At 44.8% G+C, this 13,144-nt stretch overlaps 1 protein-coding gene across 6 annotated transcripts in view; it reads right to left on the bottom strand.

Moving 5' to 3' along the window:
• Window positions 1–13,144, bottom strand: part of GTF2I (general transcription factor IIi) — a 1,956,122-nt gene that overhangs the window by 714,167 nt on the left and 1,228,811 nt on the right. For all 6 annotated transcript variants that reach the window (XM_044054149.1, XM_044054150.1, XM_044054148.1 and 3 more), the window contains one exon: window positions 5,398–5,450. In XM_044054149.1, the coding sequence (XP_043910084.1) occupies window positions 5,398–5,450 (53 nt within the window). The remainder of the gene's footprint in view (window positions 1–5,397; window positions 5,451–13,144) is intronic.

Below are 13,144 nucleotides of genomic sequence, written 5' to 3'. Positions count from 1 at the left end.
TAGAGTATAAAGGTAAATTATAATGCTTGGCAAATGTATGCACGGAGCTCCAAGTAGCAGCCTCTAAAATGTCTTTGGTAGCCACTCCTCGTAGAAAAGCTGTGGTAGTGGCTGTAGCTCTTGTAGAGTGAGGCCTGATGTTTTCTGGAGTTTTCTTTCCATGGTAGGAGTAACAAAATCTAATGCAATTTCCTATCCACTTAGATATTGTCTGTTTTGTAATTGCTTTCCCTTCCATTCCTGCTGCATATGCTACCAGTAGCTGGTCAGTTTTTCTATTGCTCTTGGTCCTGTCCAGGTAGTAGCGTAATTGTCTGTGTACATCCAAGGTATGCAATAGTCTTTCCCCCCTGTTCTGTGGATTGGGGAAGAATGTAGGTAGGTGGATAGCCTGATTTAAAGATACTCTGGAGACCACCTTAGGCATAAAAGTAGGATTTGTTCTCATGGACACTCTATCTTGATGGAAGATCAGAAAGGGTTGTACTGCCATTAATGCCTGTAGCTCAGAAACCCTTCTTGCTGAAGTGATTGCCAGCAGGAAAGCAGTTTTCCATGATAAGTATTGCAATTCTGCTGTTGCTGCTGGTTCGAAAGGAGGTAGTGTCAATTTTTCTAGCACAAAGTTCAAGTCCCATGCAGGTAATGGTGGCTTCCTAGGAGGTTTTACATTTTTAATTCCTCTCAGAAACTGCCTGAGCAGAGGATGTGAGAAAACTGGAGGATCCAAGTCGTATTCTGCTGAAATAGCTGAGGCATGAATCTTAATAGAAGAGTAGGACAGGCCTTTGTGGAATAGCTATGCCAAGTATTCCAGGATGTTGGCTATGTTTACCAGTGACACATCTTCCCCTTTAGCAGTACTCCAAATGAGATATATTTTCCATTTTGCTGAATAGGTTTTCCTTGTTGAAGGTTTGCGAGCTTCTAAGATAATGTCCTTAACCCTTTGGGATAAATTTGAGTTAATTTGTCTTATGCAATGTTCCAGGCAGTCAGCTGCAGAGTTTTCAGGTTTGGATGCAGGGTGTTGTAATTGTTCTGAGTTAACAGCAAGGGAACTAGGGGTAAGGGCCATATCTGTTCCCGAGACATGCTCCTCAGTAATGGGTACCAATGTTTCCTTGGCCAATCTGGAGCTATCAGAATGATCCTTGGACGGTCCTCTTTGATCTTCAATAGCACCTTGTGCATCAAAGGAAGTGGTGGGAATGCATATGCTGACAGATTTTTCCAACTGAAGGATAGGAGTCCACCTTCCATGCCAGTGGGTGGTACGTCCTGGTGCAGAATTTCTTTAATTGGTGATTGAGTGGGGATGCAAATAAGTCTATTTCTGGGAGACCCCATTTTCTTGTAATGGTTTTGAAGATGTCCGGATGCAGCATCCATTCGTGGGCATCCGTGGTAGTCCTGCTTAATATGTCTGCTAGAGTGTTTTCTTTTCCTGGTACAAAGATTGCTTGTAACTGAATGTTGTAACTCAGGGCCACATTCCAGAGGTCCAGGGCCATCCGGCATAGAGGGTACGAATGTGTGCCTCCCTGCTTGTTGATGTACCACATAACTGTGGTGTTGTCTGTCCTTATCATCAATTGGCCTTGTCGAAGAAATGGTTTGAAAGTCTGAATTGCCAGTTTTACTGCCAGCATTTCCTTTAGGTTTATGTGTAGGCGCAGCTGCTCGAGTCCATAAACCCTGTATGCATTTGTTCATCATGTGGGCCCCCCAACCGAGGTCTGAGGCGTCCGTTGTGATGGTTTGGCTTGGTTGAGTGCTGTGGAAGGGCAATCCTTCGTTTGATTGACAGGCCTGAGCCCACCATTGGAATTCTTGCTTCAGGCATGGAATTATTGGAATTTGAGTTTCTAGGCTGTGCTTGTGCTGAGACCATAAATTCCTTAGGTACCACTGTAGTTTTCTCATATGCAGTCTGGCATGTGGGACCAAAATTATGCAGGATGCCATGAAGCCCAATGCTTGTAGGACTTTTCTTGCTGTTAGATGGTTTTGTTTTGTTAATGCCAAGAAGTAGAGAGGGAGTTGCTCCTGTTTTTCTACTGTTAGGAATACCATTTGTTTGGATGTGTCCAGCTCCGCACCCAAAAGGGTTATCTTTTGGGATGGTATCAGCCTTGACTTTTTATATTGACTGTGTATCCCAGGGCTTGTAGAAGGTAAATGACTCTTTTCAAGTCTTCTGCTAGCTTGTTTTTGTTGTCTGCTTGTATTAGGCAGTCGTCCAGGTAAGGGTAGATTTGGATCCCCTGAAGCCTGCAATGAGCGATTACTGATGCCAGGCATTTCGTGAACACTCTGGGCGCAGTAGATAAGCCAAAGGGCAATGCTGAGAATTGATAATGCTCTGATCCTGCAAGAAATCTGAGGTATCTTCTGCAATTTGGTCGTATGGGGACGTGCAGGTATGCCTCCTTGAGATCTAGAGTTACCAGCCAAGACTCCTTGCCCAGCATGGGAAGAAGCTGCTGTAGGGTCAGCATTTTGAATTTTGGAACAATGAGGAATGTGTTTAAAGCGGACAGATCGAGAATAGGTCTCCATTTGCCTTCTTTCCTTGGTACTAGGAAGAGTCTGGAGTAAAAGCCCTTTCCTTGCTCCATATGTGGTACCTTTTCCACAGCTCTCATCTTTAATAATTGATTTACTTGTTGTAGAGCTTCTGCCTTTTGATTTGGAGGTAGGTTTGGCATTCCTCTCTTTCCTGGTAGAGTATGGAAATGAAACCTGTAACCTTGGTCTATTGTCTGCAAAATCCACTTGTCTCTTGTGATGTAATGCCAGTTCTTTGTAAATAAAGCTAGCTTCCCGCCTAAGGGTGCTTCTAGTTGTTCCCTGGTAGGCGGTGCCAGAGCCAAGTCACTGTGATTGTCCTGTAGTAGTGGTGGTGGCTGTGTCTGTGCCTCGCTGGTTGTTACCCTGCCACTGGCGTCCCCTGTAGGCACCTCTGGATTGGCTTCTCCCTCTTGAATGCCTATTCCTGCCTCTCTGGGCTCTGGAGGAGTCGGGAAAGGACCAATTCTTGGAGGGCCAATTCCTGCTAAACCTTGGAGGTTGGACCTGTAAGAAATCTTTCACTGTTTGGACAGATTTTGCCTTCTCTTCCATCTTCTTCAGCACCTGTTGTGCAGGAGAGCCAAACAAATTGATCTTGTCCATGGGAGCATCTAATAGTTTTGATTTGACATGGTCCGGTAAGGCCTGCTCTTTTAACCATGCATGCCTTCTGATAACTGTGCCAGTCATGGCTGATCTAAAGGAAGCCTCCAGTGCATCATAGCCGCATTTTAAAGAATGGTTACTAACTTGCTGAATGTTATGTACCATTTCCTGAACATATTTCTTGTCTAAAGGTTCATCAGAGGACAGTTTTTTGGTTAACTGGTCTAGCATAAATTCTTGATACTGGATCATATGAAATTGACAGTTCAAGGCCCTAGCTGACAGAGTAGCAGAAGTGTAAACTTTTTTACCCCATCTCTCTAAGGACCTGGATTCCCTTTCAGAGGGAAGGGGATTTTTGGCAGAGGTAGATGCTACAGCCTTAGGCCCCTGGGAGATAGTCTCGGGATCTGCAAAAGGAGCCTTGTATAAATGGTGATGTGTGTCCGGGACCCTGTAGAACCTATCGGGCTTAGCAGGGGCCGGAGGTAATGAATCAGGAGCAGTACAAGCATCATTAAATGCATCATCTACAACAGACAGAACTGGAGGTATAGCTAAAGGCCTATGTTGTGGTAAATGCAAAAAGGTTCTAAGCCTTTTTCTGCAGTCTGAAAAATCTTGGCCCTGCCACTGAAATTGTTCCCTCATAGCATGCAAGGTTTCCCCAAAGGAAAATTCCTCAGGTGGAGAGGCAGAAGGGATGGACTCTTCAGCATCAGAGTCTTCATAAGGGGAAAAAGGAGCCTCTGGAGGGTCTGTATTATCTGAATCATCAGAGGAATCACCTGTGGAAACTGGCTCAGGGGGTTCTGCTCTAGGCCTCTTCTCTGGAGGTGGGTGAGAGGCCCTATCTGGGAGAGGTTGGGATCCCCGGATTAAAGAAATGAGATCCTCTGCTAAACTAAGCATTTGGGAACTGGAGCTAGGCCTGTGAGAGGGGGTCTTAACAGGCACAGATTTAGTAGCTTTAGCTGCTTTAGCCCTGGCAAAGGCCTTAATGGACATGGCTGCAGGAGGCCTAGCAGCTCCACGTGCAGGGGTTGAAATATCCAAGGGAATAGTGTCAGATAATTCCTGAGAAACCACAACTGCAGGTTGGATTTCAGAAGCCGATTCCACCAGGTTGGAAGAGGCCTCGGTAGAAGGTAAGCTTTCGGCTGAAGGAAGAACCGCTTGCTCGGTTTCAGCCGAAACCGAGACACTCGCGGTTGTCTTAACCGCGGTTTCGGCCGAAACCACGGACCGCGAGTGTCGGTCCTTTTCCTTGCGTTTTTTGGATATTTGTGAAGTCGGAGGATCCGACGGCATAATATAAGCAAAATCAGAGCAGAAAAACTGCTCAGCAAATTCCGACCGACGTCTAAGCGTCCGTCGGTTAAAAGAAGCACAGGCTAGACAAGCTGCTACGTCGTGGTCTGGGCCTAAACAAGGTAAGCAGTAAGAGTGGAAATCTTTATGAGGTATTTGTTTCCCACAAGTTAAACAGTTATTCACTTTTTCTGACATCGGCTGAGGCAAGAAAGAGTCCCCAACGGGGTACTTAGCTTTTTAGAAGTCTTCAGTAGTAGTAGAAGTATTCGGTAGTAGTAATCTCTGGTTCTGACCGACCGGCACTTGCGAACAGCTTCTGCTTCGGGCGCCACGCGGCAAGAAAGACTGAGGAAAATGGCGTCGGCTGATGCCTTTATACCCGAGTAACTGCAGCAATGACATCGGGTGAAGTGCGACACCAGCCGAAGCCAGACCCAGACTTTGGAATCCGGCCGACCGAAGGGCTGCCTGACGACAGGACAACCCATTTGTAAGGACTGCAGATGCATCCTTGAAGGACATCTTCTCTCTCCCTTTTTTTGAATGGGATGTGGCAGTAAACTCTTTTCCCATTTTAAGTGGCACATCTGCAGAAGGATAAGAGGTTCAGTAGAATACTAAAAAAAAAAGTACATAGTACATAAACAGTCCCATTACCTGGAGGACCACAAAGATTATAACGTGCATATGTTTCTTATTTTGAGCAGACTCACATATAGAGGAAGGTAATCTGAAAAATGAAAAGCAAACCTGCTGCTAAGCAGAAATTCCAGTACAGAAAAGTGGTACAAGAAAATGCTGAACTGCTTAATTTTAAAATGAAATCACTTGTATTTTCTCGATATTAAATACTACAATTTCAAAACATTTCAGAGAACAATCATTCTTCAGAAAATCTCTTACCTCCAGCATTGCCCTTCTGTTGAGCATTTTCATTCAGATTCAGCAATTCTGGTCTGAAATCGAAATATATTAAAAGATATACAAGTGCCATAAACAGCCCAATTCAAGACATTACAAGGACTAATGAAAAAAAAAAAACAAAGCACTATTATAACCATACAGACAAGCTACTGCTCCACATTAAAATCCTGCTTTGCTTAAAAGAGACATCTTCCAGGCTGTACCATAAAACAAACAAGCAAAATTACATCATACTTAAAAATTAACAGAATGGAAAACGAGAGAGTAACCTGTTTATTTGTTCCACAATTATCTACATTAAACTTTAATCGTTGCCATAAATTTCAATATAAAACAAGAAAAAGGGGGAGGAGATGTAACTGCGCATCTCCCTGTCCAACTCCACTATTAGTTCTGGTTAAGTGCTGCTGCAGTTACTCATTTCAGTCCAAAAGGCTGACACGTCAAACTTTTCAGGGATACCATCACCTAGTAGGTACAGTGGATATAAAAAGTGTACACACCCCTGTTAAAATGCCAGGTTTTTGTGATATAAAAAAATTGAGACCACAATAAATAATTTCAAAACTTTTCCCACCTTTAATGTGACCTATAACCTGTACAATTCAATTGAAAAACAAACAAATCTCTTAGGGGAAAAAAAATATAAAAAATAAAAAACGTGCAATATGCTGGTTGCATAAGTGTACACACCCTTAAACCAATACGTTGTTGAAGCACCTTTTTATTTAATTAGAGTATTCAGTCTTCTTGGGTACACACCTGCTATTAATTAAAGAGACTGATTAACCCCAAATAAAGTTCACCTCTTCTAGTAGGATTTTCCTGACATTTACTCAGTTGTCTGCTACAGCAAAAGCCATGGTTCGCAGAGAGCTTACAAAGCATCAAAGTGATCTCATTGTTGAGAGGTATCAGTCAGGAGAAAGGTACAAAAAAATTCCACAGCATTGGATATAGCATGGAACACAGTGAAGACAGTGATCAAAAAGTGGAGAAAATATGGGACAACAGTGATGTTGCAAAGACAAAAACTGGTCAGGGAGGTTGCCAAGAGACCTACAGCAATACTGAAGGAGCTGCAGGAATTTCTGGCAAGTACTGGTTGTGTACCACATGTGATGATCTCCCATATTCTCCATATGTCTGGACTATGGGGTAGGGTTGCAAGATGGAAGCCTTTTCTTACAAAGAAAAACATGCAGGCCTGGCTAAAATTTGCAAAACAATATATCAAATCTTCAAAAGGCATGTGGGAAAATGTGTTATGGTTTGATGAGACCAAAGATGAACTTTTTGGCTACAATTCCAAAAGGTACGTTTGGTGAAAAAACATAACTTCGCATCACCAAAAGAACACCATGCCTATGGTGAAGCATGGTAGTGTCAAGTATCAATGCTTTGGGGTTGCTTTCCTTCAGCTGGAACTAGGGCTTTAGTCAAGTTGGGGGGAATTATGAACAGTTCCAAATGCCAGTCACTTTTGGCCTAAAACCTTCAGGCATCTGCTAGAAAGTTGAAGAGGAATTGCACCTTTCAACACAAGAATGACCCCAAGCATACATCCAAATCAACAAAAGAATGGCTTCACAGGAAGAAAATTAAAGTTTTGGAATGACCTAGCCAGAGCCCAGACCTAAATCCAATAGAAAATATGTGGGCTGACCTGAAGAGGGCTGTGCACAAGAGATGCCCTCGCAATCTGACAGATGTAGAGCACTTTTGCAAGGAAGAGTGGGCAAATGTTGCCAAGTCAAGATGTGCCATGCTGATAGATTCCTACCCAAGAAAATGGAATGCTGTCATTAAATCAAAGGGTGCTTCAACAAAGTATTACTTTAAGGATATTTGCACATGCAACCAGCTTATTGTACATTGTTTTTATTTTTTTATATTTTTCCCCTAACAGATTTGTTTTTCAATTGAATTGTACAGGTTATAGGTCACATTAAAGGTGGGAAAACCTGGCATTTTAAACAGGGTGTGTACACTTTTTATATCCACTGTACGTCTGTCACTAACAGGAACTAGTACAGATTGATATGTGCAATATGAGGAATTAAATTCTTAACCTTAGTCTTGACTTACCTGCCACAGGAGAGAAAATGATTGCGGACTACAAAGTTAGAGTCAGGAGTTTCAGCACTGTACATCTACAGCATCCCACTCTACAACACTGCATGACAGTGTGCAAATTTCTAATTATGTAATGCAGTAGGCATTCCTCTCAACTGTACAGATTTCTGCAGAATGTCCACATTTTTGCCTTATATTTTAGTCTGTTTTTCATAAAATTATGTTTTTCCGGCAAATTAGTGGCAACTTATTAAACACTAAAGTTAGAAAATAATGACAAACATTTGAGATTCAGACTTCATACCCTTCAGAAAATTCATGCTAATCCAAAACCTGTTATTCTATCAACTTTCTGAGTTTTTAAGAGCAATATTTAAAAACTGTGCCTGTTTTTGGGACTTTATCCCACTTTTATTTATGGCTTTGTCTACATTTCTTGCTCCAAGAGGTTGAGAGGTATGGCAGTAGGTCTTCTCTGTTAATTCATTGCTACTTAAGATTATTTATTGTACATTTCTGTTCCATCTATGACAATCTATGTAATGAAGTATTGCAGTGTTTTTTTTTTTCGCATCTCCAGAGAATGAAGCTCACTGGCTCCACTACCTACACCCAATCTTCCCATTCATTCTGTGATCACAGGGCCAGGGATTCTTGAGCAGGAGAGAGCCCTATGCTCATTCACTCATTCCTGCCTCGGAATCCCCCATTAGCTCATTTGTTTGTGGCAAAAGTTGGGTGATTGGGAGTGAGCCAGCCCAGCTGGTCCAGCAGGACGGCAAACTCACCTCCCCAGTGAGCAGCATCACCCCCCCCCCCCCATGCAGCAGCTCTTTCAAGCTTCCCAACAGCTGCGCACTGAGGGTTCTCCTCAGCTTCCAGTGAGACATGTATATGGCAGCATTGGCTCAACAGACTCGAGTGCTACAGGGTACACATCTAGATCTCCCATTAGGTAACACCCATGTGGTGAACCAGAGCCATCACCCTCCCCTCAAAATGAGAAAGCGGGCAGCATACACTCACAGCCGTCCTCCCTTACCATCTCCTACATTGTTCTAAGTTGCTATTCAAACGTGGGCTGGCTTTGTGATCTCAAGGACTTTAGCATGCCAAGCCTCTCTGTCACAAACTGTTTCAGAAGTTATTGAAAATTCACATCCATTGCTTCAGAATTCTGGCCATCCACCTTAGCATCTACCACCCTCCCACTTCTTTTGCATCAGTGTCTTCTCTAGCAAATACTTTCTTCTCATTATGTGGCATAAGTATTTTAGTTCTAGTTTTACTATCAAGCTTTACAATAAAGTCTGGATGTATTTCCTTAATTACTGACCTATTCCATCTTTCTGCAGTCCGAAGGATTCTCAAATATTTTCAACACCACCTCAGTTCCAAATCAGTTTTCTGGCACTGGCATACATCCTTACTTAACATTCCATCTCTCAGACATATGTTACTTCTGGGAAAACCATGACTTTTGTGATAAAGTACAGTTGAGTACACTTACCATAAATGTAGATGTTCGAGTGTATTCACTGTTGCAGTCATCACATTTGAGTTATCCCTGCCAGGGCAGCCCTCGGCCGGCCCGAATATCAGAGGCTTAGTATTTCTGCATCGGTTGCTGTCGCTTCAGCAAGGCAGCCAATGCCATTACATCAGTTTTTCTTGCCCTAACCTGTCAGGAGCCCCCAAGTGGGAGCCAGGTTCTGGTGGAAGAACCCCACCAGCAGGAAGTAAATACCAATATGTCCCTTGTAAGGAAAGAGAAGAAAGAGGAGGGGGATGGAGGGAGGGAAACCAGGACTGCAACAGTGAATACACTTGAACATCTACATTTATGGTAAATAACTGTACTATGTTCTTTGTGTTTCACTGTTGCAGTCATCACATTTTGGTTGATTCCCAAAAGCTGAGGAAATAGGTGGAGGCAGTCGAGGAAACTAGGGGCTGGCTAGGATGCCCTGCAAGACTGCAGAAGCAAACCCTGCCTTGGATTTGTAGAAGATAGGCAGGTGGTAATGTTTGGTAAAAGTGTGAACAGATGTCCAGGTGGCAGCCTCCAGGATGTCCCTGATGGGGACTCCCGCTGAGGAAAGCTGCAGAGTTGGAGGCTGCTCTGGTGGAGTGAGTCCTGACCCCCTTGGGGGGAGGCTTTCTGTGTTGCTTGTAGCAGAAATGGATGCAGTGTGCTATCCAAGTTTGTTTGGAGATGCCTTTGCCCCTGCAGTAAAGCTAACCAGCAATTGATCAGACTTGCTGAAGGATTTAGTCCTGTATAGATAGAATCTGAGCTGTCTGTGCACATCTAGACAGAGTGCACAATCCTTTCCCCCTTGTTCTGTGGGTTAGGGAAAACGGTGGGCAAATGAATGGATTGGTTGAGAGCCACACTGGACACCACCTTAGGCATGAAGGATTGGTTAGTCCTGAGGTCTGTCAGCATGAAAGATGATGAAAGGTTCCACAGCCATGAGTGCTTGCAGCTCCAGCTCGGAGACCCTTCTGGTTGAAGTGATGGCCATAAGGAAAGCGGTCTTCCAGGAGAGAAATTTTAGCTCTGCTGAAGAGGCTGGTTCGAAGGCGGGCAGGGTGAGCTTTTCCAACACAAAGTTAAGGTCCCAAGCTGGGTTTGGTGCTCTTCTGGTTGGCCTCAAGTTGCTAGCCCCTCTTAGGAACTGTTTGATTAGAGTGTGTGCTCAATGGGGAAATGAGCAGAGAGCAGAGGAATGAATGAAAAAGAGAGACCACTGTGTAGTAGGTCAGCTAAGTAATTCAGAATGAGAGGGAGGGAGGGCTGTGCCGTATTCACTCCTTTAGCCTGAATCCAGGTGCAGAAACTTTTCAATTTGTCAGCATAAGACTTTCTAGTGCTAGTGCATCTGGCCACACGTATAACATCTAGAACCAATTGGCGATGCATGAATTCTCCTTCCCTCTGGGTCAGGAGGGTTGGAATCTGAGTGAAATGCCATGGTGGCAGTGAGGACAGGCTGCGCAACAGTGGGTACCAGTGCTGGCGAGGCCAGTCTGGAGCAATAAGAATTGTCCTCCACTTTCCAAGCCATGCAGTGATGCTCCCTGGTGCAGAACTTGCTGAGCTGATGGTTGGTGTGGAAGGCAAAGAGGTCGACCTTCGGGGTGCCCCAGTTCTGAGTTATTAGGGTGAAGGTTCTTTTGTCGTGCTGCCACTCATGTGGGTCCAAAAGATTTCTGCTTAAGTGGTCTGCCAGAGAGTTTTGAGAACCTGGTAGAAATTGTGCTAACAGGTGGAGTTGCATGGCAGCGGCTGTGAGCCAAAGGGTCATGGCCAGCCTGCATAGAGGGTAAGAGTGAGTCCCTCCCTGCTTGTTGCTATACCACATCCCAGTGGTGTTGCCTGTTTAGATCAGGAGAGCCCCTGGGGAGAGAAGGGGCTTAAAAGCTGTCAAGGCGTGATGGACAGCTATCATCTCTTTTTGGCTGATGTGCAGATGGATTTGCTGTGGGCTCCACAGGCCCTGTACGCACCTGTCGTCCAGGTGTGCACCCCAGGCATAGTCTGATGCATCTGTGGTGAGGGTCTGGGTGGCAGGGGGTGGTGAGAAAGGTAGTCCCTTGTTGTGGGAGCGTGCTGAGCCTACCAAAGGAAATCTTTTCTGAGGCAAGGTATCATGGGTATGAGAGTCTCCAGGTCTTGAGAGTGTTGACACCAAAGGCTTTTTAGGTATCACTGAAGTTTCCTCATATGCAGTCTGGCATATGGAATGAATATAATGCAAGATGCCATGAACCCCAGAGCTTGCAGAATTTTCCTTGCAGATAACTGGGGTCTGGTGGCTAGTTGAGAGAAGTAGGCCGTCACGAAAGTTTGCTTTTCTAGTGTAAGGAATGCCATCTGAGATGCTGTGTCCAGGCTTGCTCCCAGGAATATAATCCTTTGGGGGGGGGGGAGTACCTGTTTGGATTTCTTTTTGTTGACTGTGTACCCTAGGGAGGTTAGTAAGGACTTTACAAAGGCCAGGTGCTTGAGCCAGGTCTGCCTGAATTAAGCAGTCGTCTAAATATGGGTAAATCTGGATATTCCTTTGTCTGCAAAAAGCAATGGTTAGAGCCAGACATTGTGAAAACTCTGGGAGCAGTAGATAAGCCAAAGGGAAGTGCAGAGAAGTGAAAGTGCTGAGATCCTGCCCTGAAACTGAGATATTTATTGCATGATTCCCTGAAAGGAATATGGAGGTAGGCCTCTTTTAGATCTAGGGTGGCTAGCCAAGCATTCTTGGAAAGCATGGGTAGCAGCTGCTGGAGGATGAGCATTTTGAATTTGGTATCACCAGGAAGGTGTTTAGAATGGATAGATCGAGGATGGGGAGTTGTTGGTAATGGTGACTCAGGTGCTTGCGTGAAAGCAGAGTTTTCTGGGTGCAGGAGGGAGGGTGTCAGGAGTCAAACTGGATTCCAGGAAAACATCCTCCACAACATCCAGGACTGGGGGAATGGCCAGGGGTCTGTGCTGTGGAAGATCTAAGAATTCCCTCTTTTTACACTGAGGGTAGTCCTGACTTTCCCACTGGAAATGCTCCATTAAGGTATGAAGGGTTTCCCCAAAGGAAAAGTCCTCTGGGGAGGTGCTGAAGGAATGGAATCCTCGGCACCAGAATCCTCATAAGCAGAGAGGGGTTGCATGTCTTCATATTCAGATGCAGAGTCAAACTCCTGTTCAGACAAAACTACAAGGGACAGATCCCTTTTTCTTTTGGAAGGTGTAGCTTGGCTTCCCCTGATCAGCATCATAAGGTCTTCCGACATTTTAAGCATTTTAGACTGAGGCAAGGAAGCAGGTGCCTGAGATTGGGTCGGTTTCTTGGGTGTGGTTCATACCCTGGGCCTATGAAACTGTGTAGTTTTCGAAAGAATGGTAGATGCAAAAGAAGTCATCTGTTTGTGTCGTGAATCAGTAGTGTGAAGGACTTCCTCAGAACTGGTGCCTGCTCAGTGGCTCTGGACCCATCCAAGGGAGAGACAACCGCAGGATCCTTAGTCGAAGAGTTTTGTGGCATACCGGACTCCAAAAGGGTCTCAGTAGCGGCCTGCGAATCCACAGAAGTGGGCATCAGGGGCTGCGAAAGTGCCTGAGGACCGGAGAACTGACGACTAGCTTAACAGAAGCGTCATCGGTAGGCTTGGACCTGTGCAGTCTGTCTCTCTATATCCTTACATTTTTTTCAGAAGATCTGCTGTCGGGTGGCTTACCGAAGCCATATCGGAATTAGAGGACTGTAAACAAAAATACCTAGCTACAATAAAGGCCCGACGATGTATAGTTCTGGCGTTGAACAAAGCACAGAAGTGACAGCGGGGGACGACGTGGTCTGGGCCTAAGCAAGTGACGCAGTAAGAATGAAAGTCTCTGTGTGGTATTTGCTTTCCACAGGTGAGACAATTGTTAACTTTTTCTGACATCGGTTAGTGCAAGAAAAAAGGATCCCCAATGGGGTACTTAGCTTTAGAAGACTTCAGCTTCAATTTGGAAGAAGAAACTCAGGTAGCAGCCGACAGGCACTAGTGCAAACTGCTTCTGCTTCGGGCTCCGCGGCAAGAAAGACTGGTGTAACGGCGTTGGCTGCCTTACTTTATACTACTGATGACCTGACGTCATTCCTGAAGC

The sequence above is a fragment of the Protopterus annectens genome, chromosome 13.part0 (assembly GCF_019279795.1).
Source record: "Protopterus annectens isolate FY-2018-M chromosome 13.part0, PAN1.0, whole genome shotgun sequence".
In the NCBI taxonomy this organism is placed as follows: Eukaryota; Metazoa; Chordata; order Ceratodontiformes; family Protopteridae; genus Protopterus; species Protopterus annectens.
The sequence above is the reverse complement of the archived record's forward strand: the minus strand, read 5'-3'. Positions and strand labels throughout refer to the sequence as shown.